Raw genomic sequence first — 13571 nt, forward strand, 5'->3', positions numbered from 1 at the left:
AGAACACAAAGCTCCTGAGACATGCTCAAAATGACTGACGGATACAAAACAAGGCCAAAAGACACATAATGACTCCAAAGAAATGTCAGATGTTTGAAGGAGATGCACAGTGACAAATAGAGACATGGGACAGAACCTGCCAGAATGAAAGTGGTGTAATTTTGCTGTTGTTTTTCAGTCTTGTGTTAAGACGTGGGGGACATTTATACTCTTACTCGAGGCCAGTCTATGCAAAGTACTAAAAAACAATAATGAATCAAACAGAGTAAAAATATGAAATCTTCTTCGTCCTTTCCTCGCACACTCTCTAGTTTTAGCGTCAAGTTTTCTGGCTGGAGTGAAGTAGAGAACATCAGGCAGCTTGCAGCCTCTTTGTTCTCCTCCTGGCTCAGCAGGGAGACGGCTCTTCTGAGTGCAGCTGCAGCCTTCCGCCCCCCCCCCTCCTCTCGCTGCTCTATCAACCCGCGCAGGCGCAATTGGCTCCTCTGTGCGCTCTACTGTTTGCATTGTGTCTGAGCTGCCGGCGAGCTTTAAAAATATTATACCCACCGCGGCAATGTCGGGCAGGTCGGTCCGAGCTGAAACCCGGAGCAGGGCGAAAGATGACATCAAGAGGGTTATGGCCGCTATTGAGAAAGTACGAAAATGGTAAGAGGAAAAGTAGAAAAAAAAGCAGGGTTCGTTATCTATCACGAGAAAGGCTTGCTTGTTGGGGGAGGAGAGGGAAGGAGCGAGACAGAGCGAGGGATGAAATTGAAAGAAAAGGACATTTTCTGAAGTGGATTTCACGGCAGATGTACTTGCAGCTCAGGTGCACCGGGGCGCACTAGTGCGGTGCACCACCCCGTCCATCGGCGGGCTAGCACGTTTAGACTACATGTAGCCGGCGTATTTTTCCACTGATTTTAACGGCAAGGGTTGAACCCAGAAGCCATATTTCGATGCAGTCACATGAAGCCATTGCTGCCCGCTGTTGAGCTCGTAGCACAGGCGGCGGTTTTTAGGATCGAAACGTCTAATAAGTCCGGACTTGGAAACAATTTGACGACGGCGCTCTTGAGTCGGAGCAGTTTAGTCCGTCTGGAGTTTTAAATTAAGCGCTTTGAGTCGCCCTTTAGGTCTGATAGAGACTGAGGCACGGTGGGGGTTGGGAGAGGGAAGTAGGCTACTGTAGTGCATGGCTGAACACGTAGTGACTCAGTCTTAACGTTTAACACAAGAAAAAAGCCTTTTATACACATTTGAAGGCTCCGATACGCCGATTTTTGTTATGATAGTATACACAATTTAGGTGTGAAAGCTTACTTAATGGCCAAATTTATTTATTTATTTTTAAAATAATTTATATACATACATTATATGTAATTCCCAGGTCGGCGTAGAGTTTTCGTGGTTTAATAATGTCCCTGATGTAACTAATATTGTGAAATTAAACTTAAATATGACTTAGGGCAGGGAAACTCATTTTAGTTAATACAGACCGGTTTGAGATATGTATATATATATATATATATATATATATATATATACATATATACACACATATATATATATATACACACACACACACATATATACACACACACACACACACACACACACACACACACACATATATATATATATATATATATATATACACACACACACACACATATGTTCATTTGTGAAAAAATCCAAATTGTGTCCCTCGCGTGTTTGTAGCGCTTCACTTTGGCATAATCACTTTGGTATAATTTTACAACTTTTAAATTGACCAGAATTTAAGTTTCAGTACCTAAAATCACAACAAGATGTTAAAAATCGGAAGGTCAAACTGAAGAATCAGAATTGAAGTATTTTTAAGTAATCGGCATTGAGTTATTTTTGAAAGAGTCAATAAAAACATCTTACTGGTTGTTAGTTTAGAGGAAAAGAAGAGCCAGTAAGATGTTTACCCCTCTCACTTTATAATTACCCAAGATTATTGGGTTACTGGTTGGATTACAGAGAATACTGACCTCTCCTTCGATTGATTAATCAGTAATGGATCCATAGAAAATGATTCAACAGACCACATTTCTCCCATATTAGCTTATTGCTAATATGAGTTCCCTGTTAAATTCATAATTGAACTGAAAATCGTTCTCCCCACACAGAAGATATTCAGGCTCGGTCATTTCTGAAAGACCTCCCTGAACCTTATTATCCTACCACAGCACTTCACTCTCAGGCTGCTGGTTTATTTGTGGTTCCTAGAATTTTAGACAGTAGAATTCAGAGGCTTCAGTTTCCATAAGTTCTCTCTCCTTTTAAGATTTTAAAGTTCAAAACCTTTCTTTTTTTCTTTAAAATTTCTATTTAGGACTGGATCAGGTGACCCTGAACCATCCCTTAGTTATGCTGCAGTTGGCTTAGGCTGCTGGGGGCTTCCCGTGATGCACTGAGTGTTTCTTCAACATTCGTCTCTTTTTACTTTCTGTGTGTTTATACAGCCCGACTGTATTCAGTCATTAGGGAATATTCAACTCTGGTTCTTTCTCCCATAGTATATCTTTTGTCATCTCTCTCTCTCTATGCTCTTCACTTTCAACCCCAAGCGGTCAAGGCGGACGGCCGTCCCTCCCTGAGCCTGGCACTGCTGGAGGTTTCTTCCTATTAAGAGAGTTTTTCCTTCTACTGTAACCAAGTGTTTGTTCATAAGCGATTGTCTGATTGTTGGAGTTTCTAATATTGTAGCATCTTTACTATACAGTACAAAGTGCCTTAGGTGACTGATGTTGTGAATTGGTCTTAAATCTCTTAGAGTTTTTTGAGAGTTTTTTTCTTTCTTTTCATCCCCCCCCCTCAAAACTACAACTAAAATGTAAAGTTTCTCAGCATTAATTAAAATAATAATGAACTAATTTACTGTTTCATTAATTTTCAAAGCCATTTTTAAAAGGCACCAATAATCCTGGTATCAACTTCACAACTCTTATTTATAGTACTTTTTTGTGCCTATTTTTAGAGCCTAACTTATTGCTTCATCGCTTGTTTTGTCAGATCAACAATCCCAAAGTATTAATTTCAATAGTATGAGGAGGAGAATACTGGCAAAGTATCTGATCTGAGAGGCTGAAAGTTACAGCGAGTAATGTGAGCTGATAAAAGGCAGTAAAAAAACAAGGTTGTGATTATTATTTATTTCTTTTTTACCCCTTTGCATTTTAAAGACCAGAGAAATGAGTAACTGAGAATACGAGTGTTCAGCATACGAGTGACTAAGCAAACCAATCGCAAGCTTTAACCTTTGGTGTTCAAAATGTCAGGTAACATAGGATTTCTTATTTTGTAGCTTCAGGTTACTATCAGAAATGTTTAAGACATTCAAATATTCACTGGAGAATGGTAAATGGCCTGTATTTATATAGCGCTTTTACTAGTCCCTAAGGACCCCAAAGCGCTTTACATATCCAGTCATCCACCCATTCACACACCCATTCACACACTGGCGATAGCAAGCTACATTGTAGCCACAGCCACCCTGGGGCGCACTGACAGAGGCGAGGCTGCTGGACACTGGCGCCACCGGGCCCTCTGACCACCACCAGTAGGCAACGGGTGAAGTGTCTTGCCCAAGGACACAACGACCGAGACTGTCCAAGCCGGGGCTCGAACCGGCAACCTTCCGATTACAAGGCGAACTCCCAACTCTTGAGCCACGATCGCCCAAGGATCATTTTTACTTAATTGAAACAGTGGTACCTTACCAACAACAGTTGGTACACTCTGTACTCTAAGAACATAACTGCTATACTAATCCAATACTTTTTTTTTTTTTAATTGTATTTTACATTCCTATAGCATCATTTATAGAGTGGCTACAGTTATATCTACACTGCTTTCACACTGGCCCAGAGCCCTTGAGTCAGTTTGGTTTTTCTGTGCCTTACAGGGAGAAGAAATGGGTGACTGTTGGAGACACGTCCCTTCGCATCTACAAATGGGTGCCAGTTACAGAGCCCAAATCAGATGATGTGAGTTCATTATCATCACCACCACCATCATCAAAATCATCAAAAGCTGTATACTGATTTATCCAAGCTCCGGGCTGTGTTTGTTCATCTTCCTTTCACTTTATTGCATGTTGGAACCAGTTTTACTAACTAACATTGCGCGTATTCTCCTGCTTCAGAAGAACAAGAACAAGAAGAAGGGCAAAGACGAGAAATATGGCTCAGAAGTGACGACTCCAGAGAACAGCTCTTCTCCAGGGATGATGGACATGCATGGTGGGTGTTTATGCCATGCTCCAAAAGCCTATCATCTGATATTCTGTCATAAACTGTGGAGTCTCCCCACAGCCACTACAATCCAAAATATAAAATGTATTTATAGTTGTATGATACAGCTTCACTTTACAGAAAATGGCAAAAAAAAGGAGAAAAGTAAGTGAAGCTGTAGGACTTCCAGGCAAGCTTGGGAAAGTGAGATAATGTATTCCAGGCATTTTTGGAAGGAAGTTCTTCCATTGGCTGAAACATTCCAGTAACCATACTTGCGTGAGTAACAACAGGCAAACCTTTATCCAGTCTTTGGTCTGAACACGCCACCTATCATCTCAAGGCAAAAAAACAGAAAACAAAAAGAAAACCAGGCAGGCCCTGTGCTTTTTTTTTAATCAAAGGTTTCTAAACTGGAGGAAATGGTGGATTTGTTAGTGACTACTTTTGAGTAACACATTAAGTTGATTTGTTTTTGCAGTGAGCATTCCCTGCAAAACCTACAGTGTGTGTGTTCATGCTAATGAAGAAGCATGTCACCCAGTGTGTCTGTGTGGCTCATTGATGTGTTTTTAATAGTTTTATGGGTTTTTTTTTTCCAAAGACAGCAGTGGTGCTATGACACAATAATTAGCTAGATTTTATCACAGAGATTACACCCTGATAATGATAAGCGGAAGAGAATGGATGGATTTTTTTTCTTGCCTTTTTAAAGTTCCCTGTTTTTCCTTTGCATATTGTTTTTTCTTCTGTTGCATTATCATGGCGTGAAAATTGACAGCGTAGACCCTTTAATACTCTTTGGAGTCATTCATTTAATTTTTTTTGATTATGAATCAAGTATTTATAAAAAAAAATATGAGCATGACACTTAATGCTGCAAACCAAAATCTGTTTGCCTTTAAAGTGACTGTGCAATACTTTCAATTTTTGTCTTTGCTAGATGACAACAGCAACCAGAGCTCCATCGCTGACTCGTCCCCAGTGAAACAGGAAAACAGTTGTAGCACCAGCCCTGCCCCAGAGCCCACCTCCACATCACACCGTGACAATGGTGAAGCCAAGACTGACCAGAGCCCAGACAGCAAGAGGGGTTAGGCACTTGCAAACACACTTCCAAATAAACAGACAGACACACATACTTTAAATGACAGTCTTATCCAAAGCTCCTCTAGCAGGTGGTGGAGTTGCATTGTCAGATGGGTGAGGAGCCCCTTCCTGTTTTTGTTTTTATCCTCAGAACAAATAGCATCACACTGTGAGAAGATTAAAATGACTGCTTCTACATAGTCAAACACTCATACGGGGACCACAGACACAGTGCAGCTGCCGTGCTGTTCCCCCCGGGACTTTAACCGTCAACCATCTTTTACCGCCACCCTCAATTCATCTTAATGCCAAAACCCCCTCTCATACATTCACATTCTAACTTACATATTATATTTTTGCATATCTCAATGTACTCCTCACAGCAGCAGTCTTGTGGGGGATTGAACCTGGAAATATTGCACCACGAATTTGAACTGAGTGCACAATAAGCAAAGATTAAACATGTTATACTTTTCAAAGAATAGTGTAATACATTCACCATTCAATTATGGACCACAGAAGTAAAAACATTACAAGAAATAAATCCTAGAATGAGGTAAACAGGCCAATGAGTGTGTCAGTGTGCGTCTATAGTCTTGCAACCATAACATTAATCAAACCAATTGTTTCTGAATTGATCATAAATAAGCTTCAAGAAAAAATGCCAAACACACTGAAAAGAATTGGTGTAACTCCAAAAGTGAAAACTGTAGATAAATTTGAGGGTGTTTTTGGCAGTTCATCTCTGTGACCACACTGTCATTAAAGTATAAGACAATTCAACAGGTATGTGTGCTCTTGTGCTGATCTATCATTGTCTTAACAATCTCCAGGTAAGAGCATCCCTTCATCAGAGACCTCAGAGAGAGCACAAAGTGCCAAGAGAGACAGCCTGTCCTCAGGGGAGAAGGACTCTTCAGACAGCAAAGCCACTCAGGTATGAACACATCTGTCTATAAAATTTGAATCGGTGTCATATGATCTGCTGTTGTAACCCCTAGAGGGAGCAGCTGAAAGAAGAAGAAAGTACATCCACTTTACTTCGCTTCTCAGACCCAGAAGATATCCTTTATATACAGTCTATCATATTACTATTTATTAGTCCAGAAAAATCCTCAATATTTTCTTTTCTTCTTGCCTGTAGGACCTAGAGGATGAAGCCCCGCCCAGCAAGAAAAGCAAACTGGAGTCCTCATCTCAGGACTTTGAGGAGAGTTAAATGTTTGGGGCTGAGTCATTACTCTTCTTCAGCCTCCTGTCTCTTTCCCTTTGTCCTTCCTCCATTAACTCTAGATAATTTAGGGCTAATGGACATACTGGCTCTCCTCTCACTCCTGTTTTTCTTCCCTCACCTTCTCCTCTCTACCTAAACTAAAAGGGATAATGGACGTCTCCCACCCTTCCTCTCTCACTTTCACCCTAATGGCTGCTTCCCCTCCAGTTTGTCATCTTTGCCCCTGACACTCCCCTGTCACAGAGGGAGAATGGATATTACCTCTGTTCACTGGTCCCCCTCCGTGCTTCCTTCCAGTCCTCCACACTTTTCACTAATGCCAAGAGACACGCCGAACCTGGGCTGCAACCCCCTCTGTGAACAGGGGCAGCGCTGTCAGCCAAGCCACCACCAGGCCAGATGACAAACACTGACCTGCTTCTGTGACTAAAAGAGTTAACACTGGGATTAGGATGAGGTCAATCGCAGACACTGCTCTGAGACCATTTTTTAAACGTTTCACTGCTAAGGGTTTAGCTCAGGATAACTGAAGAGGCTAGCCTGGTCTCAGATCAGCGGCTGCGGGGGGAACCTCCACCCTAGGACCACGTCACTTCAATCCTCCCGATGCGCCTCCTGTTAGACTAATGTTCTATATTTGTTTAGGAAGTGTTTAGGGTTTTTTTCTCAGGAGGGTCAATGCACTGTTATGGTATGTCACAATCGATCACAGATAGATTTGCTGCTGTAGTGGATGTCTTTTTTCTCTATCCATGAAAAGTTCACCATTGACATATGTTTTTGTTTTTTTTGCTTTCAAAGAGAGTTTGTTTATGGTTCGTAGAGGAAGAATATGACAACGGTACTGGTTGAGATACACTCTTGGTTAAGTAGTAAAAACAGGCATAGCTAGCGTAGGTCCTGGAGGTGTGCCTTGAGTTGCTATGATTAAATACACGTTTTAGGTCAAGCAGGTTTTGAATTACAATTTTGGTGCCATGTTTTGTTTTGTTTTTTGCCTTACAATTATCACTAAATAGTTTTAGCCGATATTTATTTTTTACCTACAACTGTTTTTCATTTAAAAAGAATAGATGAACATTTTGGGAAATATTTGCTTTCTTGCAGAGAGTCAAACAAAAAATATGGCATTGTCACAGCCAGGCATTAGTTAGCTTAGCTTGGTATAAAAGCTGGAAAAGGGAAATGGCTGGCCTGGGTTGGTCTAAAATCAGTCAAATAAGAACTAGGAACACCTGTAATGTTGCAGCAACACACAAATCCACCAGGTTAAATTTCCTTGATGGGTGTCGCCCAAAGTAGGACGGGACAGGAAGTGGCAGAGGGAGAAGCTAGCCTAGCAGAAATAGTATTTGATTTTGGTTATTTTACTTTTGTGAATTTTTCTCTAGGGGGTCACAGCTTCTGTCAAAGACAGTCTGGCGCATAACTCCCTGTGAATGACACGACTTAAGTTTTAGATTTGTTTTTTTTTTGTTGTTGTTTTTGTCCAAAAGCTTTGGAGATGTTAGTAGGTGAAACTAGCTTACATGTTAACATGCTATTTATTATTTATTTACAATTATTATTTTTACTTTTATACTAGAATGAGACGAAGAAAGAGACGACGTCCCTCATTACTTCTTGGCACATAAGAAAGTGTCTAACTGTCTCCTGCCATGTAATCGCGTTATATCGCATTATCATAAAACTCTCTGCAAGGAAGCAAATTGGCGTGTTATTCCTTTACACAGTTGGAGACTGGAATTTGAACACTACCCAGAAGTTAATTTAGTTTTGTCTTGTGAAAATGTTGCAATTTGTAAACTTCAGTCAGAACACCAGTTGTTGGTCTTTGTCTACTTCAGGTGTTTGTTTGTTTTTCTTTTAGCACCTTTAAGTAGAAATTGACCAATTTCCTGGACCGGTTTTCCCACCTGCTCCACCATTTAATCACTTCTCCTCTGTGTAAGTCTTCTGTGTATCACTACTTCTCTATGACCTACTAAAGTCTTTTAGCTCAAACATTGGTTCTAATCCTCCTTCAAGGTGCTGTCTGTTGGCTGAATCCATACACATGTGGCATCAAGCTCTTGGTTTTGTGCAAAGTTGTGCAATTTACTTGAACTTTGTTGTGTGGATTCAGGCCTGTGACCTCTAATGTACAACCTCACACATCTAAGATTTACTTTCATTAATTGAGATTTCCTTGTCAATTTGGATTGAAATGAATTGACTCACCACAAATCAATGATTTCATAACATAACAGGGGCTTTATGATGCAGAATTACTTGATCAGATTTCAGCAAATCAGCATTCACATGGATGGAGAGAAAAGAAATTAAAAAAAAAAAAATGTCTTGGTATAGAGGACGGATTAGCATATACCTCATTCCCAGTCCAGCAGCGCTGGAACTTAAAATGCTATTGTATTGACATTAACAGTTATAAACAGCATTATGTACACTCAGTTTAAGAAAAAAAATCTCACTTATGTTGTAGCTTTCATCTGATCGAGCCAATTGCTTATAGTTTGCTCATAACTGTAAAAAAAGAAAAATGGAAAAAAAGAGCTGTGAGATATAAGATCTTGTATGTTTTGGGGTTTTTTTTTTTTCTTGGGACCATATTGTTTTTCTTTAGATCTTGTACAGATTTATGGTTTGGTTTGACTTATTTATTCCATCAGTAGTGCTTGGTTTTTATCATGTCCAATGGTTTTGTTTTCTTAATAAAAGTCACAAAATTTTCTGGGTGTTGATGTTCAGTGTTTGTTGAGAAGAAAAAGGGCACGAATCATGAGGACATCTGAAATAGCAGCCTTATCAAAGTATGCTTTTTGCTTTTGAGTGGCTTGTTTCAGCTTGCTTTTGCCAGTATGTGAAAGCTACATATTCAGACACACTTTTTTTTCATACCTTTGTTACAGTGGAACAAAGACATGAAAATATTAATAGTAGGACTGACTGCCCAAGGCCCCAATACCAGGAGGGGCCCTTGGAAGCCTCAAATGAACAGTTTTCCATTCACAATTTTTACTTCTACTTAATGTAATCATTAAATTACCTGAAATAATTCAAAAATAAAAATAAATAGTGGAGGCTTAGATGCCACTTTGACAAATGCTTTAGTCCACTCAGTTCTTACAGAACAGTGCTCAACTCTTACAGTACAGCTAATTAATTTTATTAAGTTGACTGCTAATGAAGACTGAGTCATATCTATAATCAAGAAAGCAAAACTGGGTTATCAAACAAGAAAGAGAAAAACCAAACTTCAGCCGTTAGCAAAACATTTATGCAACCACAATTACCACCATCTGGTGGTCTTCAGATAGAATGTAGGTTTAATGCACGTACACACTGCCTGAATTTCTTTTAGCCAAAAGTTACATGCACGTTTTAGAGTGGTTTTAGCGGTTTTACTTTACATGATTGCCACGTCTTTTTCATGTGTGAATTACACTGCCAAGTTCCAAATTTCTCCTTTTTTCATGCACTCCCACAATATCTGAGGTACTAAAGCCCTGGTTGATTTATATTTCTATTAATGTAACCAAAACAACAGGAAAATAAGTATATCAATTTCACAATGGAGATGTTTTTATGTATATACTTTCCTTATTTTTCTTGTCAGACAACTATTGAAATGTGAAAAAAGTGCATCTGGGACGAGCAGTGGCTGGCCGGTAAACAGGAAAGAAAGGACGAGAGCAGCTTTTCTTTTCTTAGCATTTGTATTGTTCTGTTCAGGAGTATACAGCACATAGAAAACAGTGACATTTTCCACCACATTAACATCTGTAAAATGGTTTGAAACCATTTATAGATGGTGCCTGAAATTGTTACATATAAAACATTACACCAATAATTAGACGCATCACTTATAACAATGTTTTAAAGTCTATACAAATAATTTTCCCCTTGAGTGAAAACCTCCTTATAGAATGTCAGCCTTGTCAACAGGGCAAAAAAATAAGATGTACACATAAAAGCTATCTTTTTGTTCCATGGCACTTTGTACACATTTAGCAGAAGGAAACTTCTGATTAATATTTACAAAAACTAGGGTCAGTGGTTAGTCATGTATTATACACTGTTACACTGGAAGATTCAATATGATCCAAAATTGTGCTTTAGTATAAGATATATCAAATAAAAACTGCTATACAGGGTTAATTTAAAGAAATAGTTTGGCAATTAAGGTAATTCACTTAGTCGCTTTCTGACAGCTAATATTCTTGTAGTAGCACCTCTAAAGCTCACAAACAGTTATATGATCATGTTGCTTTAAATAGTACAAAAATGTAAAAAAAAAAAAAAAGAAAAAGAAAAAAAGAAGGCAATTTGTTTTATTTTCAACACATTATTTATAATGCTTCCCAATATTTCTTCAATATGTGCTAAGCTAACCTGGTGTAGCTTTAAGCTGACTGCACTTTAGAAATCCATTGAAATCCATTCAGTACCATATCACTGCTGTTTCTTTGTTTATTGTGCTTATAATTACAAAATCCACCAGATGTTAGGATTACCTTTAATTTCTATATATGTGCTAACGTGTGCTTTAATGATGTATTTTGAGGTTATCATTATTTTGTAAGAAACCAGGTTATACAGGAGTTACACATGCTGTGTGGTAACTATGTTCACAGTAAATGTTTTTAGTGTATAATAAGGTGGCTTTCATAAGGTAACTTTAAATAATGATGTATGTTCATTTGACAAAGTAAAGTCCAGTTGTATTGTGACTGTTAAAAGTCACAATACAACTGGAATAGACTTTAGTAGTCAGTGTCATTAAACTCTCAAAGCGAAAAAGCAGAATTACTAAAATGTCAAACTTTTGCTTTAAAGGTACTTGTTGCAAATTCCTTTTTTGAAATCATTCTTCACGAAATAGAGAAAAAGAGAGAACTAAAGTTTAAGCAGGGCTGGACTACACTATGTGTAATACCAATTTCCACAACAAGGTGGTGTAGCAAGTCAGTGTAACGTACAACTCTATTTTGGGCATTTTCAGCCTATTAGTACAGTATAGAGAATAGACAGGAAAGCAGACTCAAATCCCTGGTCCCCTGCTTAAAAATGCTATTTGTAGGGGTACCCAGTGTAACCTACATTTAACCAAGCAAATAACTACGAGCACATTCTTATTTTCAACACACCTGCTGATCAAACCCTGCACCTTGGCGCTGCAAGTTTTCCTTAAATGCCGGAGAGGAAGATTGCAAAAAGTACCTTTAAAGAGGTCGGCATGAAAGTTAGTGCTCAATGATCGGCACCGTCCTCCTTGAAAAAATAGCTTTTAAATACTTTGAGAAGAAAACGTACATTTATTGAATCTTTAAAGTGGATAGTGCAAAGCTATCAAAGTTAGTAGAGGCTTCTGGAGTTTCATTTGGGCAGTTTCCTGTAACATTAGGCAGATGCATTTCAAAAGCCCACCTATACTACAGTAGTCCTAGCACTGACTATACACCTTCAATCAGTGCTAGCTTATTTTCCCTTAAGGGTGTCACTGGCTAATAAAAGATCATACAATAAATAACAAAATGCAACTTCATTATTAACCTTCAGTAACTTTCTACTGCATCGTTTGAAACATATCAACCTGTGGGAGACTAAACAGGAAAATGTGTTTATTCCTGATGTTGAAAAAGCTGTTGAAACCCAACCATGAGATCTGTTTAGTAGCTTTTGATTAAGTTCCCCATTCGTCACAATATTGCAGGCAACTTTTAAATTGTAAACTTTTAGGCATCTCAGGAAATGGTCCTTAAAAATCTCTTAGAAATAAGAACAATGTGAGATTATAATGAAAAGCTCAGCAGTTACTAAACAGACAGAATTGTGTTATTTAGTTAAGCAATGAAACTTTATACTGAAAAAAGTACGTGTGAAGGTAAACCCATGCTTTGAAAAAAGGGCCTGAAATTATTATTTTTTGGAAAGTACCATTTCCAAGGTCAAGATTGAACTATATCCATATCAGAAAATATTTACATTGTCAGCATTTAGGTTACTACTAGAACTTAGGTTGCTAAATCTGTTTAAACAAATTAAGTCAAAATTATTTTAAATATTAAACTGAACTATTTTAATTGGAAATCTGTGACAAATTTAAGAAAAAATATGAAATATTACAAGAAATAATATTATTTTATGATCACTTTTATCATAATATTTTATGATAAAGTGATCATGTTTTGAGAATAAGGGGTCGTGTGAGAATATGAGAATAAAGTTAAGAAAAAATATCTTACTATTATAATATAATATTAATTTGCTAAAGTAAATGCAACAGTCTAAGAAAACAACGTGCCGTAACATTTTGAAAATACACGCAATATTATGAAAATAAATTATTTAAGAAAAAAGAAATCCCCTCATTAAAAATGTCTGTATAACATTTTAAATAATAAAGCCAAATGATTTATTGAAAAAGTTGTAATATTCTGAGAACAAAAATTTTTTTTACAGTGATGCAGTATTTTTAGAATACTAACTATGATAATTACCATTATAAGAATTTAGTAATAATATTCCAAATGTCTATTTTAATATATGCACTTGAAACAAAGTGTTGAGGAAAATTTGTCTGCTTTTCCTTGTCAAAGTAGGAATGATATGCAACTTAACGGCAAAGATTTAATATTGAAAAAAAGAAAAAAAATGAATCCAGCTCATACACACTTCAGAAATGGACATTCTTACTTTTTCACAATTCCTTGCATTACCATGTTAGATCATTTTGAAATCTCTGTGTATTCTTCAAGGATTCATGTGTTGTTGTGCTTTGAGCTTTGGGCCATTTAATATTAATCATATTTATTGGATCTAATTATGAAGAGAGCCCCGTTAAAAGTTTGCTTATACTTGCTGATGGCAAAGTAACCTGATGGCAGTATAATCACAGGTGATTTAAGATGGCACTGAACTGTTTCACTGTGTGATGAAGAGCATGTATGCTACACACTATTAATATGCAATAAATAAATAAAGCTGGCGTTCTGCAGTACGCC

General features: G+C 37.8%; 1 protein-coding gene across 2 annotated transcripts; it reads left to right on the forward strand.

Annotated features, from left to right (window-relative positions):
• Positions 1 to 451: 451 nt before the first annotated feature.
• bcl7a (BAF chromatin remodeling complex subunit BCL7A) lies at positions 452 to 8571 on the forward strand. Of its 2 annotated transcripts, none has more exons than XM_026173060.1 (6): positions 452 to 648; positions 3917 to 3998; positions 4160 to 4253; positions 5188 to 5337; positions 6167 to 6270; positions 6478 to 8571. In XM_026173060.1, the coding sequence occupies exons 1-6, from the start codon at positions 557 to 559 to the stop codon at positions 6550 to 6552; spliced, it is 597 nt and encodes a 198-aa protein (XP_026028845.1). In that variant the 5' UTR covers positions 452 to 556; the 3' UTR covers positions 6553 to 8571. The 2 variants fall into 2 exon arrangements, with proteins under 2 accessions (XP_026028845.1, XP_026028844.1); XM_026173059.1 differs by having other exon boundaries at positions 455 to 648; positions 4157 to 4253.
• Positions 8572 to 13571: the final 5000 nt, after the last annotated feature.

Source organism: Astatotilapia calliptera, chromosome 7 (genome assembly GCF_900246225.1).
Source record: "Astatotilapia calliptera chromosome 7, fAstCal1.2, whole genome shotgun sequence".
NCBI classification, from domain to species: Eukaryota; Metazoa; Chordata; class Actinopteri; order Cichliformes; family Cichlidae; genus Astatotilapia; species Astatotilapia calliptera.